At 41.5% G+C, this 27339-nt stretch overlaps 1 protein-coding gene across 4 annotated transcripts in view; it reads left to right on the forward strand.

The window, feature by feature from the left end:
- Jarid2 (jumonji and AT-rich interaction domain containing 2) overlaps positions 1-27339 on the forward strand; it is a 167316-nt gene that overhangs the window by 119254 nt on the left and 20723 nt on the right. For all 4 annotated transcript variants that reach the window (XM_005066341.4, XM_040755905.1, XM_013110611.3 and 1 more), the window contains 4 exons: positions 5053-5222; positions 13862-14038; positions 22370-22605; positions 26100-27132. In XM_005066341.4, the coding sequence (XP_005066398.1) occupies positions 5053-5222; positions 13862-14038; positions 22370-22605; positions 26100-27132 (1616 nt within the window). The remainder of the gene's footprint in view (positions 1-5052; positions 5223-13861; positions 14039-22369; positions 22606-26099; positions 27133-27339) is intronic.

Genomic DNA, 27339 nt, shown 5'->3' on the forward strand with positions numbered 1-27339 from the left:
ACGCTCTTCTTTTGACTCTTATTCTTATTTGCTCTCTTTTTCCCTTAGGGTTTAGTTAGTTAGTTCTTTTGGGACTTTGATGTAATCTTTAGCTTTGTTGAGAAGAATGCTTGTAAATCAGTGTTGCCTTTGAAGTTGGAGGTTCTGTACTTTAGGTTGGTGGGATATGCAGCTTTGCCTAGGGAGTTACAAAAACTGACAAAACAGATAGATCTGGGTGACCTGTGGCATTTGTGACTAACACACAAAAAAGGGCTTTGTTTCTACTTTGTCATGTAATAATGATTCCTCTCCCTTGGAGCATAGTTGCTTTCTAGAACCCAAAAGAACTCAGTGTCACATTTTTCTTCATAGTGAGTGACATTAGTGATTCTAGACAGGCTTGATCTTTGACATTTTGAGTTACAAGATTTATTACTTTGAAAATCATTTATGTAGGATGCTGTCATCACCTTCTGTGCCAGCAAATGCTTAACTTCAAGTTGTCCTAGCTTTTTTATATATTTGGTTTCAAACTGTTGACATTATTTTCTATTAATTTCTTTCTAAGAATAATGAAGGGCCCCTCTCTGCTGTCTCTCATGTACTTATAAAAGTGCTTAGAGAGTTCCTGTGGAGGCTAGGTGTTTATAAGTAGAGTTGCGGGCTAGAGATATGGCTCAGCCGTTAAAGGATAGGCTTATAACCAAAAATAAGTAGAGTCATTAAGTCCCCGGGAGGAGGATATTGGTATTATCACCATTATTTTAAAAGCTTAACAATGTGATTTCCTTCTCAAAAGGTGCATTGTTTCTGACTCCTCAGCTTTCTGGAATGCTATGCTGTATTCTATTTTAAAACCAAATGTGACCCTGTTGTGTTGTTTTACCTGTCACCCGGTAGCTAGGAAACATACCTTTAGCTTTAGCCACTGGGCACTGGCAAAAGAATAGTCCTCAGCTAGAACTTGGTAGACATGAGAATAGTACCTATTCAGGGGATTATCTACCTAACTACCCCTGGTTTTATTGGAGAGACCATGCTTAGAAATAGACAGAACCTAATCTCTGTTCCCCCTCCCCCCAATATTTTTTTTGGTGGGGGGGTGTTTTGAGGCAGAGCCTACTTTGAAGCTTACAGTCCTGAAGCGGCTCCTTAGTATTGGAATTACAGGCACCAGATGCTGTCCATTTATCTTTAATAATTTGAGAAAACCAAGGCTCACATAGATAAAAATGTAGTTGAGTCAGAGCCCAAGTTGTGGCTTTTCCTGTTTCCTGTTGGACCAAGTCAAATCTCTTAAGGACTCATTGGAAAGTGATTTCCCAACAGAAAGTTCCCTAAGTAAGACAAATCTGGCTACAGCAAACTTTCATTCTGAATAGCCTTAACTTGTAAATTTAATTCTGTGTTTTTAATAAATCATATACAAATAAATAAATAAATAAATAAAATGTCTATCTCTTCTCCCCCTCCAAGTCTGTGAATCAGTATGGTGAGATTTCAGTAATACTGCAAAGCAAAAAGACTTCTGTGCAATAAAACCTTTTCTGTAGCTGAGCAATCTCTCCTCTGTCAATGTCTTATATTCTCAACTGCTGATTCAATTTTGGCAGTAGGGATGGTGCTTATAGGAATAGCATTCGTTGGTGGTGATGTTACACAGTGGGGGCTAGGTGGTATTTGCTGGCCTCTGAGTTCACTTGAGGATGCGTTTAAATTTTCTGTTCCACGGAGGACATTCTGTATGTTATGCCTAACACCGTGCTAGCATTTGACTTTGGTAGGCAGCTTGCTCTGGTAGATGGACGGGTGTGTGTGTGTGTGTGTGTGTGTGTGTGTGTGTCTGTCTGTCTGTCTGTCTGTCTGTCTGTCTGTCTGTCTGTCTGTCTAGGGGCAGAATAGAGTGGGTAATTACTCTGAGGATGGAAACACAGGATATTCTTTTTCTATTTGAATAGGCCATTCAGCACGTTGGCACAGTGTCAGGGCCAGCTCCCACACTGCCACAAAGAGCAGAACCACGCTGGTCATTTTGTATTTGCCAGGTGCGGGTTCTTACTTTTGATTGAACAGACCTTCCCCTTCCTCCTACCTTCCTTATCCTTCTCATAGGTTTGAGATGTAATGTAATAATTGGATTTACTGGCTTGCAAGTTTAATATTAGAAAATTGATTTAATAAAAATGTTTTGCCTTCTGCACTAGCACTATATGCACTGAACTATATGGTTTCCCTTCCCTCATTTAGTGAAATTCAGTCATCCCAGAACTGGCTATTTTGCTATAGTATTTATTGCCCCAGAAATAGATGGCCACACATAAGAGTAAGGTAATCATTATGTACTGTTGATGGATGAGAAAACCTATGTGAGGCTCCTTATGGAAAACTTCCCAATAAACTTTCAAAAGCATCTTGGAGAAACTTGGTAGGGACATGTAAATCAAGGGACCAGTCTGAGCTACAGCAAAATTCTATCTCAACAAAACAATCTCCCCCCCCCTCCTCCAACATGGGTTAATCCATGGTTATTCATGAGTCTTTAAAAATACAGCTGCTTCTCCCCCTCCCTCTCTCCCTCCCCCTTCTACTCCCTCTCCCTCTCCTCTCTCTCCCCTTTCCCTTCCTTCCCTCTCCCTCCCTTCCTCCCTCTTCCTCCCTTCCTCCTCTCACTCTCCCTCCCTCTCCCTTCCTCCCTCTCCCTTCCTCCCTCTCTCTCAGACTCAGACCGTTATGTTTGTGCAACAAACACTGACTGAGCCATCTCCCTATGTCCTCCCTACATTGTTTGACTGGTCTTGGCCTCACTCAGTTTTCCTTCAGGGTTTTGGGTTTGCAGTATGCCTTTGCCTTAAGGGAAAGCAAACATTCACCTGGCTGGTGGCAGTACCATTTAATGCCAAATAAAGGGTAATCCAGTTTGTTGCATGTAATTTTAAGAATAGGAGGAGAAGGGAGGAATAGTTTGTCTCTTTCCTGAAGTTCCTGTGGCTTTATCAAGAAGTACAGATGATACCTACAATTGTAGGATTGCCAGTTCACATGGTTCATGAAAGGAACCTCTTCTGTGGCCTAACAGATTGTGGATGGTTGTTTGGCACATAGTACCAAGAGTCATACCCATACTTTTTCTGACTCTCTTGTTGGATGCTGATGAGTTATAATGACAGTAGTGAACACATTGGCTTATTGCTAGATATTTCTTGGTAGAACCAATCTTTGACCTATCTTTTTTGGGTACAGTTCCAGTGGGTTGACCAGCACTGTAACCCAGAGCAGAGCCTTGTGTCCTCCCAACTTAGTAGTTCCCAGAGCTGTACATCTGGTGGTCTCCTTTATGTACACATGCAGGCAGTCTCCCAAGGACTATAATTCTGTTATGTTTGTCCACCTCCTTGTTCTTAACTGTCTTCCTAAATCAAGAAATAGAGTTGTGTCCCTATGGCAGCAATGTTGTGTTCTCCTGATCCTCGAAGACAATTATGGAAGTCTTTGTTTTCTGCATGTCTGTCTTTCAAAAAACCATAAAGATGAAACTATTAAAGTGCGACAGTAAAGGACAGTGGAGTGGGTGTGAGTGTTGCTTTTTAGGGTGGCTGAATCTTTGAGGCGACTTTCGTGATAAAAACCTTATGTAATTCCTTAAATTAGCAGTCTACATCTGCTAGAGGAAAGCTAAAGAAATCAAGACCTGAGGTCAGGAACACATCTCCAGCAAGCAGCTTCATTATTTATAGCAGGCACTAAAAGTCTGGTAAGATTCTGCTATCAGTATCAGACACCACGAGGGATTGGTAATTGTACCTAATTCGACAGTTCATTAGTGAAAGTAAGAAATGACAGCAGCAGGTATACAGAAGTAAACCATCCTTTGCAATAGTGTTGGAGTCAGTGTCATGTAAACAGTATGCTCAAAGCACTAACATTTCTTTAATCCCAGGAGGCAGAGGCAAGCAGATCTCTGTGATTTCAAGGCCAACCTGGTCTACAGAGTTCTAGGGCAGGCTCCAAAACCACAGAGAAACCCTGTCACGGGGGTGGGGGGAGATTCATTTCAAAGTAACAATCTAGTATTCCAGGCAAAACACATTATTTTACGTTGTGCAACTTGACATCTAAAATTTTAACTTCATAAATCTTCTAAGCCTTAACATTATGTCTGAACTTCATGCCTTATTTAATTAGTAAAATTGTCTCCTTGAAATCAAGTTGTCTCTCATTTTTATTTTAACTTCCCTTCTGCCATAATCACTTACCCGCCTCAAAGGTCTGCCACCTATTTCTGACTATTGACACTAGATTAAAAGGATAAAACATGACTTCAAGAGCTAACTGAATGAGCTGCAACTCATAAAGTCAAAAATGGGGTTCAGGAGCAAGGTCACTTGCTGAATAAGCATGAAGACTTGAGGTGTAGTCTGGTGTGCCTAGACCCCTAGCTTGGTAGGTATGGAGAAAGGTGATCATTGTTTTTTGCTGACTGTCAGCCTACCTTCAGATTCAGTAGAGACCCTGTCTTGGCATGCCAAACTTACAAACAGACCCATCAACTGAAGCTTGGAAAGCACTTCAGAATCCAGCAACAATAAATATGGGAGTTTGATATTAACACAGTATTACTACAGATCTAATCAAGTTTAATAGACACTCAGAATAGGGAAATTAGGCAATATAGGTATTTCTGTGTCATAGTGCTTATTTGCAATCAGCCAGCTGTCTTGTAACTGCTTGTGGTGGCCGCAGCAGGAGGGGTGGAGGGAAATGACACCCATCATGAGGGATACAATGAGGCTAGGAAATTGTGGGTATACTTGTGAAATCGTGGGTGGAAACCTAGGGTGCTATTCAGTGTGTGGTCTGAGCTAATTATGGTCTCTCTGGTCTCCAGGCTAGCATTGCAGTAGCCCTTTACACAAGCACCAGAAAGCAGGCTGTAGTTTAAAGTGATGTAGAGCCTTAATTCATAAGAGTTTACTTGAGAGATTGTTTCTTCCTGTATGTACTGTGGTTTTATTGCTGCATACAGGACTCCTTCTGTCTCTGTTTAATTTAACTTTTCTCTTGCTGTTGCAGGCCCAGGCTGCAAGCACAAAGGAAGTTTGCTCAATCTCAGCCGAATAGTCCCAGCACAACTCCAGTGAAGATTGTGGAGCCTTTGCTACCCCCGCCAGCTACTCAAATTTCTGACCTCTCTAAAAGGAAGCCTAAGACAGAAGACTTTCTTACCTTTCTCTGCCTTCGAGGTAAGCTTCCTGTATAAATGATGACATCATGTTGTCATATCTTTCTTATTTGCCTGTTTGGGAGGATATTTTTGTTGCTTTTTAAAGATACTCTTACTATGTAGCCTTTGTTGGGCTCTCTCTCTCTCTCTCTCTCTCTCTCTCTCTCTCTCTCTCTCTCTCTCTCTCTATATATATATATATATATATATATATATATATGAATGAATGAGGCTGGCTTAGAATTCATAGAGATCTGCTTGCCTCTACCATCTGCGTTGTAGTGTTAAAAGATGTGTGCTAGCTGGGCGTTGGTGGTGCACACCTTTAATCCCAGCACTCGGGAGGCCAAGGCAGGTGGGTCTCTGTGAGTTCGAGGCCAGCCTGGTCTACAAGAGCTAGTTCCAGGACAGCCTCCAAAAGCCTCGGAGAAACCCTGCCTCAAAAAAAAAAAAAAAGATGTGTGCTATCCCATTCCTGGTCCTGCAGACTTTTGCTTATTTTTCTCTTTATGTGTTTGTGTGCATACATATGTGTGCACACACCACATATGCTTTCTTTTACTTACTTTTTATTTTATTTTTGTTTGTGGGTGTTTTGTTCGCACACAAGCCTGTGCATCCCATGTAAGCAATACCGGAGGCAGTTAGAAGAAGTCAATTCCCTGGGACTGGAGTTAGAGATGGTTGTAAGCTACTGTGTGGGTGCTGTGACTTGAACCCAGGTTTTCTGCAAGAGTAGCAGTATTCTTAAACCCTGAGCCATTTCTTTAGTCTCACTTTTTGTGTTTTTTGATAGTGTCTTACTATGTAGCTCTGGCTGACCCGGAATTAACTGAGGCCTCAAAGTTTAGTCTTAGGCTCTTGAGTTCTGGTATTAAAGGAACCAGCTAGGAAAATGATTTTGGTGTTAAGATAACAGAAGTTTGCTTTGCCCTCATGGAGTTTAGTTACGTGAATCTTAACATGAATGGACTGTTATTAGGCGTTGAAGTTGGGCAAGAATCAAGGTCTGTCTTGAGTGACAATATGAAGAGTAGAACCTGTGTGTATGTGAGTTGTTAAAAAAAATCTATCCTCTCTATTCTGGGTGGTTGGGGGCAGGGTATATAATAATACCTGGATAAAATTTTACCAATCATGCTGCCTTGATTGAGACATAAGAGAATCATCTTTTACCTTTGCAGCAAAGCTTAAGTTAAGCCTAGACTAGTGAGTATATTCCTCTACTAAAAGAACCAGACAACAAAAACTCTTTGCTTAGTCTTTGTTCGTGCACCATGTGGATTCTTTTTTTTTTTTTTTCCCATGTGGATTCTTAATATACTCTTTTCCTATTTTTCTTACAGGTTTTAGGTCTGAGTTATTTTAGTTTGAGTGTCCTTAGTTTTCAGTCTTTTGTTTATACCCTCAGTTCCCTTGTCTGACTCCATAAACCCTAGAGGATACATGTTGTACCCTGCCTGGCCTGGATCCTTGGTGGACCCAAATGTAATTTGATAGTGTAATGACTTTGGGTATAGAAAGATTGTATTTTGAAGTGTATAGGGGTTGTGTAGGTAGATGTGTGTGTAGATGACCCCTGTAATGTCCTTATTTAATAATAATTTGAATTGGAGTTTTATGTTACAGAATGTTGTGTCGTAGAAGTGTTTCTCATTCTTTTTTGAAAGATAACTATATTTTCTGTGTTCAGTTTTATGGAAATCATGAAATTTCACTAATTCCAGATTCACATTGATATGTTCCTAGCTGTGTTATCAACAACTATGAGATCTATACATTTTTAGGCAGTCAACAGTTTGGAAACCTTGCACTGTTTTTGGTCTGCTTTCTTGTTTCTTTATTTTTCTTTCCTTTTGAAGAATTTGTAGTCATTCACCCTTAGATGACAGTAAGAGAGAAATCCCCCCCCTTTTTTTTTTAAATCTTCAAAAATTTGTTCTCTGTGAATGTATGTACCTATGTGCTGTGCACACACTCACAGGTACCCTCAAAGAGTAAATGCCCTTCTCTATTTTCTGAAAATGTGAGCAGCCTCATGTGAGTTGTGGACACCAAATTGGTCTGGGAGGACAGGAGGTACCCCAACATTTGGTATTTCTTTATAGGAAAGTCTGGAATAAATCAAATGCATGAAAGAGATAATTTTGGCCAAAGAATTGAGTCATTTCTATATGTTTCAGGTATTTCCCCTAATAATTTAGAATCTTGAAGTGACTAAGTGATGTGGCCACAGGAAAGACAATGATTAGAGTTCTTTAAACCTTGTTTAAATGATGGCTAGAGCCAAAGACCTTGCTTGAAAAATTCCTTTAACTGTAAACAAAAGCCTTGTGTCTGGAGATGCTATCTACCCATATAGGATTGATTTAGTTCATGTACACAATACCTAGTGATTTGGTTGGTAAGCCGCAGAGCTGAACATTGCAGTCTCAATCCACTGTGAGACTGTCAGGCAACCTAGCAGGTCTTCATGTCCCCTCCTACTTAATGCCACGCCCTAGCACTTTAAGGAAGTGGGGTGGAAGCCACATTGAAGCAGGGCCCTGAAATGTTTACCTGCTGTATTTATCTTTAAATAGCTGCTTTGAAGGGATGCACATGCACATGTTTCTTTCCAGAGGCATTATTAGTATCTTCCAATCGTAGAGCCTTGTATGTATGCTGTGAGCAGCAACTTATCACCATTGCTGTATTTCCTGTCACCAATCTCATTATTCTTAATGAGTTCTGTCTTCTTTTGTTCTGACCATAATTATTAAGAGATGTAAAGGAACTTAATGCAGCAGAACAATGGCAGGTTAAATGATTCTCTTACTTACATTTTTCTTTTTATGGGGCACTTCAAGCACTGGGCTCCCAAAGGGAACTCATGAAACATAGACACAACACAGGGCACCCAGCTCTGCCCAGTGGAGGGAGTCTGTGGAGGTATGGGAGGGGGATTGTATCAGCAGTGGAGGCGTGGGGCTGACTCTCCCATGCCCAGGCCACAGCAGCTTTCGGCCAGCTGGCGACATGGCCGGCTCTCTATCTAAGGGTGCTTGCATCCTGGTTTGTTGATTTATGCCCCTTTCAACTTGTTTGCTCATTTATAAAGTGGGTATAATGGTCTCTGTAGTACTAGTTGCTTGGGAGTAAACTAAAGCTAGTGGCTGTGAAATGGGTTCTAGTGACTGCCTGAGAGGCAGCTGTCCAAGCACATTTATTTACTGTTTTACCCTGAGTATACAGAGGTACCAGAGAGGTCAGGGCATTCGATTGAGGTGTGGATACCTTGTCTAAGTAACAGTCACAGCCCACCGGTACAGTTTATGTAGACACTGCCTGACCCTACCTGGAAGGTATGAGCATTCAAGAGAATTGTAAGAAGGGCTAGTGAAGTCTTGCGAGATTTAACGGTTACATAACAAGAGGTAATTGCCTGCAAGAAAGAAATTAATCACCTAATTGCAATGAGCATGGCAGTTGCTAATAACAAACTTCGTTGAGGAAAATGGGAATGGTCTTTGGGAAGGAAGACAAGCTGTACACATAGGTCATTTTTGTAAGGCATTCTAATTTAATTTCTGAGCATAAAGCTATCACAGTGGAATTCAGCCTGCTTTGCTGGCTTCTGTGGTTACCCTGCCTGCCTTCTACTTTCCCCAAGTCATTCTAGCCTAGTATTCCCCTAGTGTCTCCTTTCTGCTAACATAGTAATTTGTTTGGTAGGATAATTTCTCGGCTAGTAATGAAAAAAATCAAGAGTCTTTGGAGTTCTTGATCAGAGAAGGATGAATCCTTTTATAATTGCCCTGTGATCTTGACTGTGAGGTTTGGACAGGCTTCAGGCCAGCTGGCCTCTGACCAGGTCTACCTGCAGGAAGGTAAAATAAACCAGTTTCTATGCCGTGAGTTTGACCTGGCTTCACTGGAATGTTCCAGAATACCTTCTGTCTTTCTCCTCAGTATGTCACTTAGTGTTTCTTGTGCCTTTTAAAACACTTTGAAAGAAGTGGAAATGGAATGTTCTCACTGCTATCATTGATACTATGTTTGTTGCACCGGAACTTTGCTGGCTTATGTGGATATCAAACCATGGGTTGCTCTCAAGTTCCTGCTGCCTGTGCCCTGCATGCAGGAAACTGTTAAGTGTCTCTGGGAATCTAGAAGTCTCCTCATTTCCACTTTTCAGCTTGTGCTAATCTTGTGGCTAGGAGCTACTCAAAATCATAGCTACTGGGGGGGGGGGGGGAGGGAGAGAGAGAGAGAGGAGAGAGAGAGAGAACACTTTATTGAGCAAAATTGTAATAGTTTTTGGAGAGGCAGGTCCCTTTTTTAAGGTATGTTTTATCGTAATTTTTGTATCTGTGTTTGTATTTGGATCTACCTGTACAGAGGCCATTGGGAAAAGGTTCTGTGTCAACTTGTCTGCTGTGAGGGGAATGGTGCCCATTATTTTGAGTTCCGAGTTAGTTGACATGGCAGTATGTATAATCCAGTCTTGCACACAAGAAGTTTGTTCTATTAGGGATCAGATGAACAGCATCTGGGTGAAGATTCACTTATGTCCAAGTGCAGTCATCACCTCACAGGCTGGTTGTCTCAAATGATTGAACAAGGCTGTCTGTTCTTACCCTATTCTTTGTTTTTCTTTTCTTTCTTTCCTTTTGTTTTCTAAGACAAGGTTTCTCTGTGTAGGTTTGACTGTTCTGCTGTAACTTGCTCTATAGACCAGGCTGGCTTTGAACTCACAGAGATCCACCTGCTTCTGCTGGGATTAAAGGCATGCACCACCACTGCCTGGCTTCTTACCCCTTTTTCTAACTTTGGAGAACTTTTTTTTTTTCCACACACCTTGATTTTGGCTTGTTTACGTCCCATTTGGGAAAGAAGATAGAAAATAAATTACCTATCATTTACATAACAAGAATGAGAGATTTTATTTTTAAATTCAATTCACTTGTGTGTTTTGATTCTTGCTTTCTACCAGCATGAGTAGTGGGATCAAATTCAGGTGGTAATTATGTTTATTTACTGACTCAGTGGACATCCCCTGTTAATTGGCTCTCAAACCCAGTTCTTTACTTTCTACCTCAATGACTGTGTGCAAAGGAAGCCCTTTGGGGCTTCTGCAAAACAGAGCTGAGCTATGTTTGCTTGTTAGGACTCATGGCAAGGAAGGGACTGTCTGTGTATATAATCCATAGAGAAGAATCCACTTACAGAAACCAAAGCCCAAATTAGCAAGATTTGGGGTTAAAATAATTTTTGTTGTGGTTGTAACATACCACAGTTTGATTTCTGTCCAGATGAAAACATTTGGTTTGCACTTCAGTAAATATTGTGGAGACATTGCCAGCTAATTTTGAAAAGTAATGAAATACAGCTTTTGCAAAGCACAGATGCATGTTGTACTCTGATTCCTCCTATCTGATCCAAAGTGCTTCCCTTCCCCCTCCCTCCCCCTCCTTCCCTCCCTCCCCCTCCTTCCCTCCTTCCCCTCTCCCCCGCCCCCTTGTATTTTTAAACATTTGCCAATGTACTTGAATAATCAGAGAAAAATATGCCTGTAATTTTAATAGAATACTATTTATAATCATTGAATAAGAACCACTTTCTTGTTCCACAAAAAAACAAACACCAGCAACCATTATCACCACCACCACCATACACACCTTTAATTCTTCAAAACCTTCATTGTTATTTCAAATGAGTGGGATTGTGTGGAATGTGGACAGAATTCTGAGTGATAAATTAGCACCTCTCACTAGTTGATGTTCTAAAGAGGGCTTGCTTGTATGGCTCTCCCTATGCCTCTCTTGTTCCCATTGTCATTTTGCTGTATCTTTGCAATGGGCATGAATCCTACCATGGGAAGAGTTTAGGCCTCCTTCTACCCCCCTCACCCCCCATCCCCACCATCTAAACTGTGTGTTTTCCTGGTTGAAAATTACATTTATCCAACATCACTCTGGTTATTATTGTATTCTCTCATTTTTCTTGAATGTTAGGCTTTAGTCATCTTTAGAGTTTTCAAAAGATTGATCCATCTGATATTTACAGGAGTAAAATTATCTTAGTAAAATTTCAAGATATGAAGCTGTTTTTATGTGCCAGAATCTATTATAAAATGTTTATAATGAAAAAGCGGAAGTATTTTTTTCTCTTAAGGGATTCTAAATACTCATCTAACTGTGTATTTCAGAATACACGAGCTTGTCTCTTTGTACTGAAGAATATGAAATGATTTCCAAAGTAACGGTGGTATAGATAGCTCATGCCTGTATTGAGGGTTTGAGAAAAGAAACCCTTTTTCCTCTCTGTTGTTTTGTTTCTAGTAGATTCCTCCTTTAAATTTTTATCTGTAAGTTAGATGGCCAGGCTTTTGTACATAGGCAATAGGAAATGAATACTTTTCTGTAACCCAGAGCTTTTGTTCTTAGATATTTTAGGTTGCTACTTATCTATTATCTGGGTATTAATTACCTGGATAATAGGATAGGGAGAGACATACATACTCTTAACTCATTTTTGTGAGCACTGTGGTTTCTTCATCTCTGGTCTGATGGGAGTTAGGCTGTCTGTTAACGAGTAATTGAACAAGGTGGCAAGATTCCTGAATGGATACTCCACAGCTAAAGAGATGTACTATGTATCACATGACTGTTGATATCGAGGTTAGTGATTTGTACAAGGTTCCCCCCTATTTAAGAGGTCTGTGTCTGATTTCTATGTGAGTGTCCCTTCAGGTACACCAATAATATGTTGGTCTGGAGTGGTAGTATCCTATTTGAAGAAGGTATCTGAAAGACAGACTATATCCAGCTCTTAACCACTGAGCCATCTCTGCAACCCCTCTTCTATTTTTTTTAAATGTCTCTTACTCTCCTCTTGTTTGTTATCACATTCAACTTTACACTGGGGTCTTTTTGTACCCTGTATTCCTCTGGTATTTGATTGTAAAAACAAATCATTTTATAGTGATTTCCAAAGTTAATTCGGATAACTTAATTAGAGCCCCAGGAGCACCCTTCCTCGAGTTTCACATAACCCATCCTTGCCTGTAATTCTCCCTGTAGCTTCTGTGGTTTTGACTATTGGTCGTTAGTAATGATTGCAGGTGAAAGGGGGAAAAATGATTCCTTGTTTTTCTAATCTAGATAGGAACTTTTATTTTTTTTTAACATATGAGCGATTTATCTTAATGTATGTGCACCATTTTGAGTGCATGGTTCCCTTAGAGTCCAAAAGAGGAAACTATATCCCTCAGGACTGGAGTTAAGCACTGTTGTGAACCACCGTATGTGTGCTGGAAATCAAACCTGGGTAGTCTAGAAGAACAGTAAGCACTCTTAGCCATTGTATGTCTTTCCAGCTTGTGAGAAAGTTTTTTAGATTTCCTTTTGGGGGCGCACATAGGAAAGTTGTGTAAAAGAACTCCTTCTGGTACTTGGTGGTGTTTATTGGGGCAAGAATCCATCGTTGTTATCTCTGCTTTTTGGTGTTGTTTTATTGTTGGTTTTGTCTTGGTTTCTTTGTGTAACAGCCCTTGCTGTCCTAGAACCCTCTATGTAGACCAGACTGGCCCTGAACTCAAAGAGATCCACCACACCTGGCAGTTCAGCACTTTTTATTGCCTGGGTTGCAGACAGTATACCAGTGATTTAATTGTGTCACCCTCTAGATTAGCTTTGTTTGGTAAGGGAGAAGTATGGTGTTCTTGTATGTGGGAGTGACCTTCCTATGGGGCTAACTGCTCTATTTTTATCTCACAGATGGCAACCTTTGAGAGCAGAGAGGTTAGAATGTAAAAGAAAGGAGGAATGTGGGTTCTTCTTTGTTTTTAACCCCATGCTTTTATTAGTGTTTTTATTGGAACTCATTTTATTTATTTTTATGTATGTGCGTATGTATACATCCTGCTTGTATGTCTGTATACCACTTGGTACCTGTGGAGGACAGAAGAGGGAACTCGAATCTCTGCAACTGGAAATACTGACGGTTACGAGCCTCCCTGTGGTAATTGAGCCCAGGTTCTGGAAAAGCAACCAGATTTTAATTTCTCTAGTCCAAGGAATTTCTTTCAACAACGCCATATTCTATTAAAAATTTCAGAGTAGTTGTAAATACTTGAGGTGTTTGGGGGAATCTATACGTGGCCTTTATATTAAGATAATAAGAGGGTGACAAAATTCAATCCCTCCCTCCTCCCCCCCCTCCTCCTTGTCCTCCAGTAGATTCTTTCTTTCTTATTTCAAAAGTTGTAGGTTAAATGCACAATGCAGAGTAATCCCCTAACAATATGGCTGGATGTTTTTGTTTTACTCACATTTTCCTGTGTAATTTATTCCTTGATGTTGTTTGTGGTTTGTTTTCTGTGGTGACATCGCATACAAGGTTCTTAATTTTAATTTGCTGTGCTTGATGGGTGGTATTATCCCCTTGGGGTGGGGTTTGCTTTCAATTGCTAAAGGAGGCAGATGGAGATGCACTTCCTAGGGGATATTTGAAAGGAAATTAAAAGTGGTAGCAGCTAACAGCAATGAGTATCTTTGTTTTATGTCATCAACATGCAGTTAGGATCCTAGCTTTGTATAACTCTTCTTTGGATTATTGCTTCTGGAAGGGTTGATTGCAAGATTGGTGTTGATGAGCTATGTCTTACTCCACCAGGTTCTCCTGCACTGCCCAGCAGTATGGTATATTTTGGAAGCTCTCAGGATGAGGAGGATGTCGAAGAGGAAGATGATGAGACTGAAGATGTCAAAACAGCCAACAACAATGCTTCATCTTCATGCCAGTCCACCCCCAGGAAAGGAAAAACCCATAAACATGTACACAACGGACATGGTAGGTCCACCACTGAAGGCTGTTTAAAGGGCAGTAATAAGCTAGACTTTGGGTGAGGGTTCAGAAATATTTGAAGGGTGTCAATATGTGTCACCCAGATTTCTTCAGGGTATCAGACTTTATGCAGAAGAACTTAGGATAGCCCCTAAAGTATTATAGATAAAAAATGAAAATGTTCTATGTGGAAATGATTATAATTGCCATAGGAACTGCAGATGATGGGCCAGAACAGGGAATATTGAATAGTGTTGGTCAACAAGATGGATAAAGTTTTATGATCAACATTTTATTTTGATGTCTTCAGGTATATATAGTGTAGAAAAACTATAATATTACATTCAAAATGAACATTTACTATAGTCACTAGAAGTAAATTTTGGAGGAGGAGTTTATAAAAGGAAATTTGTATTTATAAAAGGAAATTTGAGCTTTGGATTGCTTTTGAGTAGCCATTGGCTAAAAGGATGTAAATACACCCACATATCACTTAAACAAACATCTTTGAGAAAATCATTGCTATCTGTATTAGGGAGGGATAGGAGGAACATGGTGACCTATACAAACAGGTGGTATATGGGCTGTCATTCAGCAGTGCTTCAAATTTAAGCTGTATGCGACTAGTCCTGTGTAGTGTTTTGTCGAAATAGATTTTATAGCACCGGGAGGGGGGTGGGGTGGAAGTAGATACTAAATTGTTAATTTTTTCATATATTTGAGTATGTGTGTGCACAAGAGTGTTTCTAAACAGAGAGGCACACATACATTCACATAAATATGCAGCCATTTAATTAAGGATGTGTATCTAATACAAAGTAGTACCCAAATTTAAATGTTTATAGGAAAAAAGTTTGTTAAGCTGAAGCTGTAATCATCAGTAGTACTTGAAATTCTTTATTTATTGTTTTATGACACATGAATGTACTTAGTGAAAAACTGTGGAATTAGATCTTTCCTACCTTTCTGTGGGTTTCAGTGGGTGAACGCAGCCATTCAGGCACATATCATGGAGTAGAATGCGTTTTTACCCACTGACCCATTTTCTAGGTCCCATCATGAAAACCTGCTGATTGAGAGAGCTCCCTTTCAGTTGTCATTAGGTTCAAGTACATGGATGACTTTTGAGGGTGTGAACAGGGTGTCCTACCTTACAGCATTTACACATGTTCAGGAAGGTATAATTGTTACTGAAGGTGAAAAGACTTTCAAATTCCCTGATAGGTAGGAGGAAGAATTTTAATACAGAGAATAAAGAACTTTATGATTTTAAGTGTGAAACTAAGATGAAGCCATTCAAGTCCGAACCTGATGGGGGAGTGATAGTACAGAGCACAAATTGGAGGAGGGTTAATTAGTGGAGATAAAACGGTTGTTACCTGTTGAGTTAGCCCCATTGGTTATAGACAGCAGCCACACTTGTTCCACTACGATGGAGCTTCTCATCGTTGATGGAATTCTGAGTTACAATGAAAACAGACTTGAGCGTTTGCTATCTTGAGAAAGAGCGTTTTGTTTGGAGAATTGAGAGTAAATGGATATGAAAAACACAACATGTAATTATACTTGTTATCTCATTATTGCTTATGTTTCTGCTCGTTTTGTTTTTTTGCGCCCCCTCCTCTCTCCCCCTCCCTTTCCCTCTCCCTCTGTGTGTGTGTGTGCACATGCTCTATCTCTCTCACACGCACTTTATGATTCTTGTTTTCAAAACCCTAGGTTTGTGTTTTTTGTTTTTTGTTTTTTTTGGGGGGGGTTTCGAGACAGGGTTTCTCTGTGGCTTTGGAGGCTGTCCTGGAACTCGCTTGGTAGTCCAGGCTGGTCTCGAACTCACAGAGATCCGCCTGCCTCTGCCTCCCGAGTGCTGGGATTAAAGGCGTGCGCCACCAACGCCCGGCAGGTTTGTGTTTTTATTCTGCAACTGGTAATTTCCCTTTACCTTGTATAACAGGCCCTTTACCTTGTATAACAGGCCTTGTTAATAGAGTACACCCCTCATTTCAGGGTCCCTCCCCTAGTGTGTTGTGATTGTTTATTCAAGTTCAAAAGTGAGTTGTAATTCTTATCATTTACTTCAGATGTGGTTGCCTTTATTGTCTTTAGAATGCAGAGTTTCTCTATGGCTTTGGAGGCTGTCCTGGAACGAGCTCTTATAGACCAGGCTGGTCTCGAACTCACAGACTTCATCTTTTTTTTTTTTTTTTTTTTACAATTAACTTTTTACCACTTCTGTGAATAATGCATCAGTCTCCTCTGTTTTCTTGAATGTAGTGTGGGAATCTATTTGCCCAGGTGTGGGAATCTATTTGCCCAGGTGTTCTCCCACATGGTCCTTTGGGTGTGTCTAGGCTAGGGCTCATAATGCTGTCAGTGTTCTATTTAGGATAAAGAGGATCAGGTAACAATTTTTCAGGGACAAACCATTCATTTTGATTTATGGTCTATATTTTAAATGGTAAATATATCTAAGACTATAGTTATTTTACATCATTACCCACAGTGTATTCCCATTTTTTAGATCTTTGGACAGTGGCAAACTAATTGTGACTTTAGAGAATTTAAATTTTTCCACAGTGAAGGATGTTCAGCTGGTTAAAAAAAAAACCTCCATACTTTGATTCTTAAACACAGGCACGATAACTTCATGCCTGTAATCTAAGCAGTTGAGAGGCTAGGACAATATTGTTACAAATTCCTGGTCAGTCTGAGCTGCATAGCATGATCTTGTCTGTTGTGTGAGCAAGGATAATCCAAGCCAAACTACAGCATACACATTTCTCTCCTTTTACAGTAACTATTATTTGAGTGAGGCAGAATCCCAGTCTGGTTTTGTAGACACAGCAAACCATTAGAATTGCTCAGAGAGTGTTGAAGTTCTGACTGCTGACTTTAACTTGGTGACGGCTATCAGAATGCACAAAGGAACTTGAGCTGTCCTTCTGACTCTTCCTGCTTTAAGCCTGGATGCTCTACTGAGTTTCCGAGCTGTTTGACCCAGGGCAAATCAGGTACCAAATCCTCCAGAAATGTTGGCAGACATCCCATTGTTTTCAGACAATAGAAGCTTTCTCTCTCTAAAGTTGAACTGGCTCCAGGGAATTAAGTGCAACCTTTATACAGTAGCAAGGCTTTAATGCCATCCAGTTGATGGAGCCTGTGTCTTGCACAGGTCAGGACAACTTGGTATCAGAAACTTGTGGATCTCTTGTCTTTTCTATATATACCTCTTCTTTAATTTTTTTCCTCCTATGATTCCTTCTCTACTCACCCCATTTTGAGGGAATGGTGTGACACAGGGAAATTGTTCTTGTTATTTGATTGTTGTATCTTGAATGTCTTTGCTGCTTGTCTGGCGTTTTCCTGTGAGCAGGGCAAGTTTTATGGATAGTACTTCGTGGTTCTGAGTCATCCACGCATGCTCTCAAGTGATATACAAAGGAGTCTCAAAATGTGGAGGAACATCTATCAAATGCCAGGGACTCCTTCATTTACTACTGCATTTATCTAGTAACTACATGCTCCTGGCATTTGTCCTATTTATTAGGAAGACCAGGTGAGAGCTTTGTTTGCTCTCTTTAAAAAGAATTGATTTTTATCAACTGTGCATCTTTGCCATTGTAGCAAGAGCTTTCTAAAAGATTGCACATGTTATATTTTCATAGCATCTTTCTCTGAAGAACACACAACAAACACATTGTATACTTTATGCAAAATACTAGAGAGGTCTTGTAAGGCAGAAGAGGGGTGTAGATAATTTGTTGTTTAGGGAATTGGGAACAACAGATGTGTTGGTAAACCAGAATATTCAAGGGTTTTAGAAACTCCTTCATAGGTTTCCTTAAGCCTGAGCAGATATCAGTATATGAACAGAGCTCATGGGCAGCACTATTCATGTTGGACTCCTAGGAGCTTTAACTGTGAATTTCCCCATGGATACGTAGCTTTCCATATCTCACATAATTGCAGTAAAAGACATTAGTAAAGAAGCCTATGTCTTTTTCACTCCTAGTTGGAAGGAAATCTTTCCCTTTAAGAATGAAGTGACCTATAATCAAAATATCAGGCTTAGGATTTACAGATTTTGTTTATTATGGTGTGAAAACACTTGTCCATAGACCATTTAACTTTCAGAGTAAGTGTATACAAATCAATATATCAGCTTCTGTTCATTATGTATAGCTATTTGTACTGGGGGACAATACAGTTTCCTAATATGGCTCTCTGTGATGGATGCTTAAAGGAACTAGTCCAATTATTTCTTTTAATTGGTGACAGTTTGTAGTGAGGTTCTATACATTGATGCCTTTCTGTCTCATACTAGCAGAATGTGAAGTTTTTTTAACCTCCCTTTTCCTTTTCTCCCTTTATTGAACAAATCTTACAAATTAAGACAAAAGATAATTACTTGGAGGAATAAAACTGGCAGGTTCCCACGGCACTTAAAATTAATGAGCTGTCGAGCACAAAATATACCTTGTACTTGGCTTTGTTGTCTTTTCCCAATCATTCCTTCCTCCTTTCTCCCCGTTTAACACTGGCGTGACTTTTTGGTTATGTTTGCTGTTGGGGTATATTGCTCTATAAAATAGCAGGATCATTACAGCAAGATTCATTTGAAAAGGACCTTTTGTTTGCAAATCACAGTTTCATTCCTCTTTCCTAGAACATCTTAAGAAAATACTCGTTAGCAGGCACATTGCTGCAGTTTGCAGAGCAGCTGGTTTGTTAACTGCATTGATAGCACTGCCCTCCCTCACATCCGCTGCAGCCAGCATTGCACAGCTCAGCTCTGGTTCCAGGTCCTTGCTTTCCACCCTTTTCTCGGGAAGTACGATTAGTATTTGAAAGTCCTCCAGGTCTATTTCATTGGAACCCAAGAGTTGTGACTTTCCCTTTCAGACACAGGCTTTCTGGTGAAGGACATTCCCTTTTTAGGTCAGGAGGACATACTGACCGGTTGCTGGCATGATTCCTTTGCCCATGAACAGTTAACCCATTTCTTCAACCTTTTCTCTCTCTGAGTTGTCATTGCTGTAGGAGATAAGCACTCCTGTCCCTCCATGTTTACTTGAGAACTTGAAGTCTTGGATAGGTGACAAGCTAGTCAGTAGTGATGCTGAGTCCTGCTCAGGTGAATTGCCCTTTACCTGCAATGAAGGCTATGCTAGAGCACACCTGATCCGGGTATGGTGATGAGTTCCCTGAGATAGCTCCTTTAAACCTTCAAGTGCATTGTTCTCCTCAGTCTACAAATGAGAAAACCAAGGGTCAAGTCACTTGCCCTGGAATACATTTTAGAGCCAAGAATTGGACTTCAAATACTATTAGGATAAATCCAAAGAATTTCACTCTCCTTTAAATTAAAATAAATGACTATAAATAAGCTGACTATCCTGTGAATTGTATTACCAGAAATAAATAAGAAAGCTGTTGAGGATATTGGCACCACCTCCTGGCACTGAATAAAGTAGTTGTGTTCTTTGCTTTATAAAATTAGTGAATAGTCAAGAATTGCCTAGATTCCTGTACCTTCTTGATTGTAGATCACATTTAATTAGATTCCCCAGAGATGATGCTCTTCATGTGTTTCAGGCAGGCACATGCTGCTAATGTGGGAGTGTGATTGATGGTTTCTGACAGTGACTTGTTGCTTACACTTAGGAGTAAATGCAGCCATTATAGCTGCTCCATTTCCCCTGCATCTTGTGTAACAGAGAAGCAATGAGACACCATCTTTATTTCAGTATCACAAAGTTAGTACTTATGTTGGGGATACTGAGCATATTCTTTAGCTTAACTTAACATTTCATGTGGTAAAGATAATTTTTATTAAGCATGTTTGGGCATGTGAGGGCTTCTTAAACATAAAGGCAAAGAAACTTAACATTTTAAAAGCAAAGTTAGTGCCAAAGAAATGCAAACTGGGCATAGTGACATGCTTTTAAGGTAGTCATGTGAGTTTGAGGTCAGCCTAGTCTACATATGCAGTTCCTGAAACAAGAAAAGGAAATGTTTACAACTTAGGTGTAAACCATTTAGAGGGTTCCTTTCTGTCAAGGTGAGAAGGGCATTGAAGGCTCACCACTCTAGCTCCCTGTATAGAGAAAGGGGTTGGGGGGCAAAGGGGTGCTTATGTTTCAGCTGTGTGAGGGTCTTTACACTACATCAAACCCTCTATTGGTGCAAGCCAGTTACAATGACCTTTTAAATTACAAACAAAAGACATTCCTAGGTGGAGGTTGTACCTTTTAATTCCAGCCAAGGAAGACAGATCTCTGTGAGTTCAAGACCATCCTGGTTTATATAATGATTTCTAGACCATCCAGGACTTTATAGTGGGATCCTGCCTTAAATAAACAAACAAAACAACCAACCAAAACAACAACAATGACAATAGCAACAAAACAAACCAGTCCTCCCAGCACATTGGTGAGGATATCAGGTAGGCAGCTTAAAATAAAGCAAGGAAATCTCCTGATTCAAAGCCCTATTACCTGATAACATGATAACATTTAGCTTCTGGGTTGCTAGGAAGTAGATTAATGATTCTTACCTGATAGCCTTGCTGTTCCCCTGGATGGGTTTCTGTCCTGCTCGCAGGTCCCTACATCTGCATATACAATAATCACTCAGGCTAATAGTAAATATAACTGTTTGGCCCAGGCTTATTACTGGCTAACTTTTTTTCTTTTTTCTTTTTGTTTTTCAAGACAGGGTTTCTCTGTATTGTTTTGGAGGCTGTCCTGGAACTCACTGTGTAGAGCATGATGGCCTTTAATTCACAGAGATCTGCCTGCCTCTGCCTCCTGAGTCCTGGAATTAAAGGCGTGCGCAGCACCGATGCCTGGCACTGGCTAACTCTTGTAAATTTACCTAGTTTTAATATTCTGTGTATCACTATGTGACTGTGGCTTACCAGTAATATTCTGGCATCTTATCCCTTCACAGCTTATATAGCTGCTCTCTGACTCCACCCCCCCCTCTGTCTCTCTGTCTCTCTCTCTGTCTCTGTCTGTCTCTTGTCTCTCTCTGTGTCTCTGTCTGTCTCTGTCTCTCTGTCTCTCTGTCGCCCCTCCTCTGTCTCCCCTCCCCCCTCGGTCTCTCTTTCTCTGTCTCTCTTTGTCTCCCTCCCTCTCTCTCTGTCTCTGTCTCTCTCTCTGTCTGTCTCTCCTTTAATATTGGTGTACTGGTTCTGGATTTAGAGGGAATAGGCATCTTTCCAACTACAGTTCACCCCTGTGCCCTAGAAGGCCATAAGAGCAACTGCATGCCTTAATTAACCATCCAGTTTAACTGCCTCATTTAGTGCTTCTTGTTATCTTCAGGTGGGCTTGGGCTTGGAATGTGACTACATGCAGATAGTCCCTGACATTAGTGGCTTCACATACCTTAATTGATTTTTATGGTGCAAGTTGTATTCAATACTTTGAATATTGAGTTGGGTTTTCCCATGTTAGTGATGTACTATCCAGTCTTGTGTGATGATGTTAGGAGTGATGATGAGCCTAGCAACCCGCCAGTGTCTCAGCACTAAGGCGTATCGATATGTATGTATGTATGGATGGATGGATATGGATTTGGATATATCCACACTGAAGGTCAGGTGCAGCCAGTGTACTTTATTTCTAATAATAATAGCATTCTGTTTACAGGGGTTTTCACAACACAGTTCTTTTGTAAACATTATTAGTTAGTATAACACTGATGATCTATGAAGGAATTTTCCTAATAGGTTTTTAATCTTTTTTTTTTTTTTAAGATTTATTATGTAGCACACCAGAAGAGGGCACCAAATCTCACTACAGATTGTTGTGAGCCTCCATGTGGTTACTGGGAATCGAACTCAAGAACTCTAGAAGAACAGCCAGTGCTCTTAACCTCTGAGCCTTCTCTCCAGCCCTAGTTTTTTAACCTTAGAGGAACATCTGTGTGTCTGCATGCCTGCCTATCCTATCGTCCCTATCTATCTATCTATCTATCTATCTATCTATCTATCTATCTATCTATCTATCTATCTAATCAGGCAGTCTCACTCTGTATGCCAGGCTGGTCTTGAACTTAGGGTAATTCTGCCTTGACTTGCTACGTGTTAGGATTTTAGGTGCAAGCCACTATCACTAATCACCTACTATAGAGAAATTATTTTTAATGGATTAAAATAATTTTTAAGCTATAGGAAATCATTCTTATTTATTTATCTAAAGTGTTTTTAATCAACTTAGTTTCCTTTCAGATTCTTTTTGGGTGAGCATTTCCCTGGAGAATATTTAAATAGTTAAATGATAGGGTCGCTTCACTCAAGGTAATAACTTCCTTTCCCCTCTCTTCCTTTTCTAGTCTTCAATGGCTCCAACAGGTCAACACGGGAGAAAGAACCCGCTCAAAAACACAAAAGTAAAGAGGCCACTCCCGGGAAGGAGAAGCACATCGACCATAGGGCAGATAGCCGAAGGGACCAGGCTTCAGTGGCCCAGCCCACAGCCACCCCCTCTGCGGGCTCCTTGGCCAAGGGGCTTCCTGCCAACCACCAACTTCCCCCTCCACATCGGTCGGCTCAGGACTTACGGAAACAGGTAATGCTCAATAAGGAGCTTTCTGGTATGCCAGAGAATGCTCAGTTCAGTCATCAAGGTGAAATCAGGCGAAAGAAGCTGGAGAAGTAGGACTTGTGACACAGTGGGACAGGAATAGTTTCTCTGTATCATGATGCCCCTCTGTGAAGATCCAGATAGGGATTCCCTTTCCCTCCTGGGTGCCTTGAGCTCATAGAGTGTGGTTGAGCTTACAGAGTAGGATATTAGAATTCATGGGTTCACAGGCTTCATGTGTTCTTTATGTTCCTGATATACGAGTGCTCCAGTAGCTACAGAGTGTGGGAACAACCACCGTCATCCTTATTTTATTGTGAGAGCCATGAGTTGGGTGTTAAAATAAGTGTATGGTTGGCACAGGCTTTTTGGGGTTAATTGTGGTCTATTTTCCTGTTTACTTTTGTTTGTTATTTTCTATAGGATTTATATTTAGTAATGCAATTGTTGGCATTTGTATGCCTGTGTAGCACAGCTTTACTGTTGAGGTGAGAGGACGGACATTGGTAGTTGGTTTTCTTCTTTCACCATGCTTGTCCTAGAATCAAACTCAGGTCATCAGGCTTGGATGCCAGTCCCTGTACCTGCTGAACCATCTCACAGGCTTCCTTGTTCTCGTCTAGGACTTACAGCAGGTGTCCTGAGTAGGGAGGCAGGCACGTTGCTGAACCACCTAAACAGGATGAGATGGATTTAGCCGTGTTGGTTCTGTATTAAGAGACTAGTAGTGTACAGTTATGTGCTGCTCTCTCTCTCCTGAATATAAAGATTCCTTTGGGGGTAATGCTTAAGACCTGCAGGATAGACCGTTGCTGTTGTGTGAAAATTTTCCTGTCCATATTTTCTCACAGCTCTTGGAGTTAGGGAATATGCTCATACAGGTAGATCCATTGTGCCAAATAGGAAGGGCTGGGTTAGCTATTTCAAAAGAGATAACAAACCATTGGCCCTTCATGATTCTGACTATGTAGGGTTGATGAGTCCTAGGGGACTACAGGCCATTGATGGCTTTCCTTTCCCAGGAATCTTGGCAGGGTTGCAATTTCCCCAGGAATATGATTTCTAAAGATGGGTTCGTAGCAGGGGTGTGAGGGGACAGGAGACATTTCCTTACTGGCACTATTCCAAAATGTGGTCTTAGAAACTATTTCAAAGTATTTGCCCATGAATAGATTTGTCCATGCACATGTATACAGCATTTTGTCTTGATCTTTTCGAGTATTTATGTTTTAATTTGAGGTGGTCAAGTCATACATGATCACCATTTACCTTTCTATGTTTTATAGAGTCCCATTCTCCTAAGTCAGTGGCCCTCAATCTATAAGTTGTGACCCCATTTGAAGCCATATATCAAATACTCTGCATGTCAGATATTTATGATTCATAATGGTAGCAAAATTACAGCTAGGAATTAGAAACAAGGAATTTTATGATTGAGGGTCACCACAACATGGAACCACTATTCTAAGCCTCATGAGAGAAGTAAGTAATTTTAGCATTGTGTCAACAGTAGCTATGGTTTCTGAAACAAAGAGCATCCCTCTTTGTGTTATGGACACACGAAGTTTGTTGTATGCCAGGGATAAACACTGATCTACTGCCCAGGGCCACATAGATTGTCCAGGTCTCTTCACTGACTCTCACACTCAGGGGGTCTGGATCAGTCCCATGCTGGCCTCCCAGCTGTTGGTCTGGGGTCTAAGAGCTCCCCCTTGTTCAGGTTAGTTGTCTCTGCTGGTTTTCACTAGCCCATTCTTTACCCATTTGCTCATCACTCCTCTCTCGTTGTCACTGGGTTCCATGGGTTCAGTTCAGCGTTTAGCTGTGGGTGTTTGCCTCTGCTTCCATCAGTCACTGGTTGAAGGTTCTAGGATGGCATACAAGGTAGTCGTCAAGTTCATTATCAGGAATGGGCATTTAAGGTAGTCTCTCCACTATTGCTTAGCTTGCCAGTTGGTGTCATCCTTGTAGATCACTAAAGGTCTCACTGGTGCCAGATCTCTCTTCAAACCTATAACGACTCCCTCTATTATGGTATTTCTCATCCTGTTCTTCCCCTATTCTTCCCCCAACTTAACCTTCTTGCTCCCCCATGACCTACTCTCTCCTCTTCTCCCCCTCTCTTCTTCCTGGCCCCCACCCCCCCAAACCCCCACCCCTTCCCCCCACCGTGTTCCCTATATGTTCAGGAGATCTTGCCCCATCCCTCTTCGATGGTGGCACTTCTTGCTACCATTGGTGGCCTTGTCACAACAGTGTCTCACCAGCAAGCCAGGCTCCCTAGCTCAGCACTCGTCTGGGAAGAAGTCTGTGGTTTTTGTAATTGTATGTGTTTTAGGCTCTTTTGGTGGTGGTGGTGGCAGTTCTAAAACACTGTGGGTTTTGATTTTAAATTCATGCTGTAGATGAAAGGCGAAACCCACGAAACTAAACATCATGCCAAACCCACAGCTTGCTGATTATTGTGAAGTCACTTACCCTGTAACCGATGAGTTCAGTACCTTATTGTTCTTGTTTAGAAGTCATTAGTACTCGGGTATACTAGAACCACATTGTTCCATCTATGTCAGTAAGTTGACCTTTTGTTTTTCAGAACTTTCCTTGGTTTTCTAGACTGGTATATATATATTTCTAGGCTGAAATATATATATGATGGTCAGTATAGGATAGCTGCCTCTATTTACCCAGTTAACAGAAATCCAAGTGGTGCTCACAAGGGATGAAAAAATAGGGAGAATATGTGCAGAAGGGAGTTAGATTTATTTTTATCTCACAAAAGACGTTGAAGTGTCTATCCTGCATCTGTCGACTGAGACTGTCCATTCAGGGTACTTCTGATGCACAATGAGAGATTGAGATGGCAGGTAGTCATCCCTATAGGCTTGGCCTATGATTTAGAGCCATGGCACTTGGGTGCTGCTGCTATTTTCCTTTCACAGTGTCTGGGGTATTTTTGTTTGTTTTTGTTTTGTAGCGTAGTTGGGTTTTATATTTTGCATTGGTGGCAAAGTTATGCGAGGCACACAAAGGATAGCAAACAGCCTTGTTTGGAACAGGGATATATACTGAAAACTATTTGCTTTATATATATTTAAACTGTTGTTCACTTTTCTCAAATGAGCAGAATCTGTTATAGATTCTTAGGAATTTGGCATAGGTAATTGATAGGTCCATATATGGGGTATTCATAATGGAACCCAAAATTTTCTGAAAAGTGCTACTCAAACGGATGTTAGTATGCAGGAAAGGAAGAGCAGCAGGCCAGCCACCACAGTTCTGGGGTAAGACAGTAGGTGCCTTGTCAAGATCTTTATGCTCAGATCACAGACTTATTCTTCATGGGTTTTCTGCCTTGATTATCTGATGTCCCAAATCTCTTATAAGCCAAGTCTGTCACCAGCAATTATAGTAGTCCTTTCTTTCTGTTCCAGCCTGGGTGCTAATTCTTTGTCTTGCCCCTGCTTCTGCTGCCTCCATAGGTGTCTAAGGTGAATGGAGTCACTCGAATGTCATCTCTGGGTGCAGGTACAACCAGTGCCAAAAAGATCCGAGAAGTCAGACCTTCACCATCCAAAACTGTGAAGTACACTGCCACAGTGACCAAGGGGACTGTCACATACACCAAAGCCAAGAGAGAACTGGTTAAGGAAACCAAACCCACCCACCACAAGCCCAGCTCAGCTGTCAACCACACAATCTCAGGGAAAACTGAAAGTAGCAATGCAAAACCACGCAAACAGGTGCTATCCCTCGGGGGGCCATCCACGCCCACCGGGCCGGCTGCCAGTGGCCTTAAGGCCAGCAGCAGGTTGAACCCAAAGTCATGCACTAAGGAAGTGGGGGGGCGGCAGCTGAGGGAGGGGCTGCGGAATTCCAAGAGGCGACTGGAAGAGGCACAGCAGGTGGACAAGCCGCAGTCACCCCCCAAGAAGATGAAAGGGGCAGCGGGCATTGCTGAAGCCCCTGGCAAAAAGGCCTCAGCAGCTTCAGCAGAGAAACCTCTGCTGAATGGACACGCGAAGAAGGAAGTGCCCGAGCCAAGTTTGGAAAGGAATCGGCCTAAGCGGGCCACAGCTGGCAAGAACACGCCGGGCAAACAAGCACACGGCAAGGCAGAGGGCACCCCCTGTGAAAATCGTTCTACCTCGCAACCCGAGTCCTCGCACAAGCCGCATGATCCGCAGGGCAAGCCAGAGAAGGGGATCGGCAAGTCTGGGTGGGCAGCAATGGACGAAATCCCTGTCCTCAGGCCCTCCGCCAAGGAGTTCCATGACCCTCTCATCTACATTGAGTCAGTCCGTGCTCAGGTGGAAAAGTATGGGATGTGTCGAGTGATTCCCCCTCCAGACTGGCGGCCAGAGTGCAAGCTCAACGATGAGATGCGCTTTGTCACACAGATCCAGCACATCCACAAGCTGGGCCAGCGCTGGGGCCCCAACGTACAGCGGCTAGCCTGCATAAAGAAGCACCTCAGATCTCAGGGCATCACCATGGATGAACTCCCCCTCATAGGTAAGGCATGGGGTGACTCCCCTCTCAGCTTAGCCACGATCCCTAGCATGGGAGTAGGGAGACTTCTCAAGTCATTCCCTGCTCTACCAGAGCCCTTCTTCCTCTGGTCTTAGATGAGTGTGGCAAAAGTTTGGAATTGGTGGCTGTAGACCCAGAGGATATTCTAGCTAGATCCCCAGACTGCCTTCCTGCTGGAATTGAGCAGTT

This window comes from Mesocricetus auratus, unplaced genomic scaffold (genome assembly GCF_017639785.1).
Source record: "Mesocricetus auratus isolate SY011 unplaced genomic scaffold, BCM_Maur_2.0 Super-Scaffold_100013, whole genome shotgun sequence".
Classification (NCBI taxonomy): Eukaryota; Metazoa; Chordata; class Mammalia; order Rodentia; family Cricetidae; genus Mesocricetus; species Mesocricetus auratus.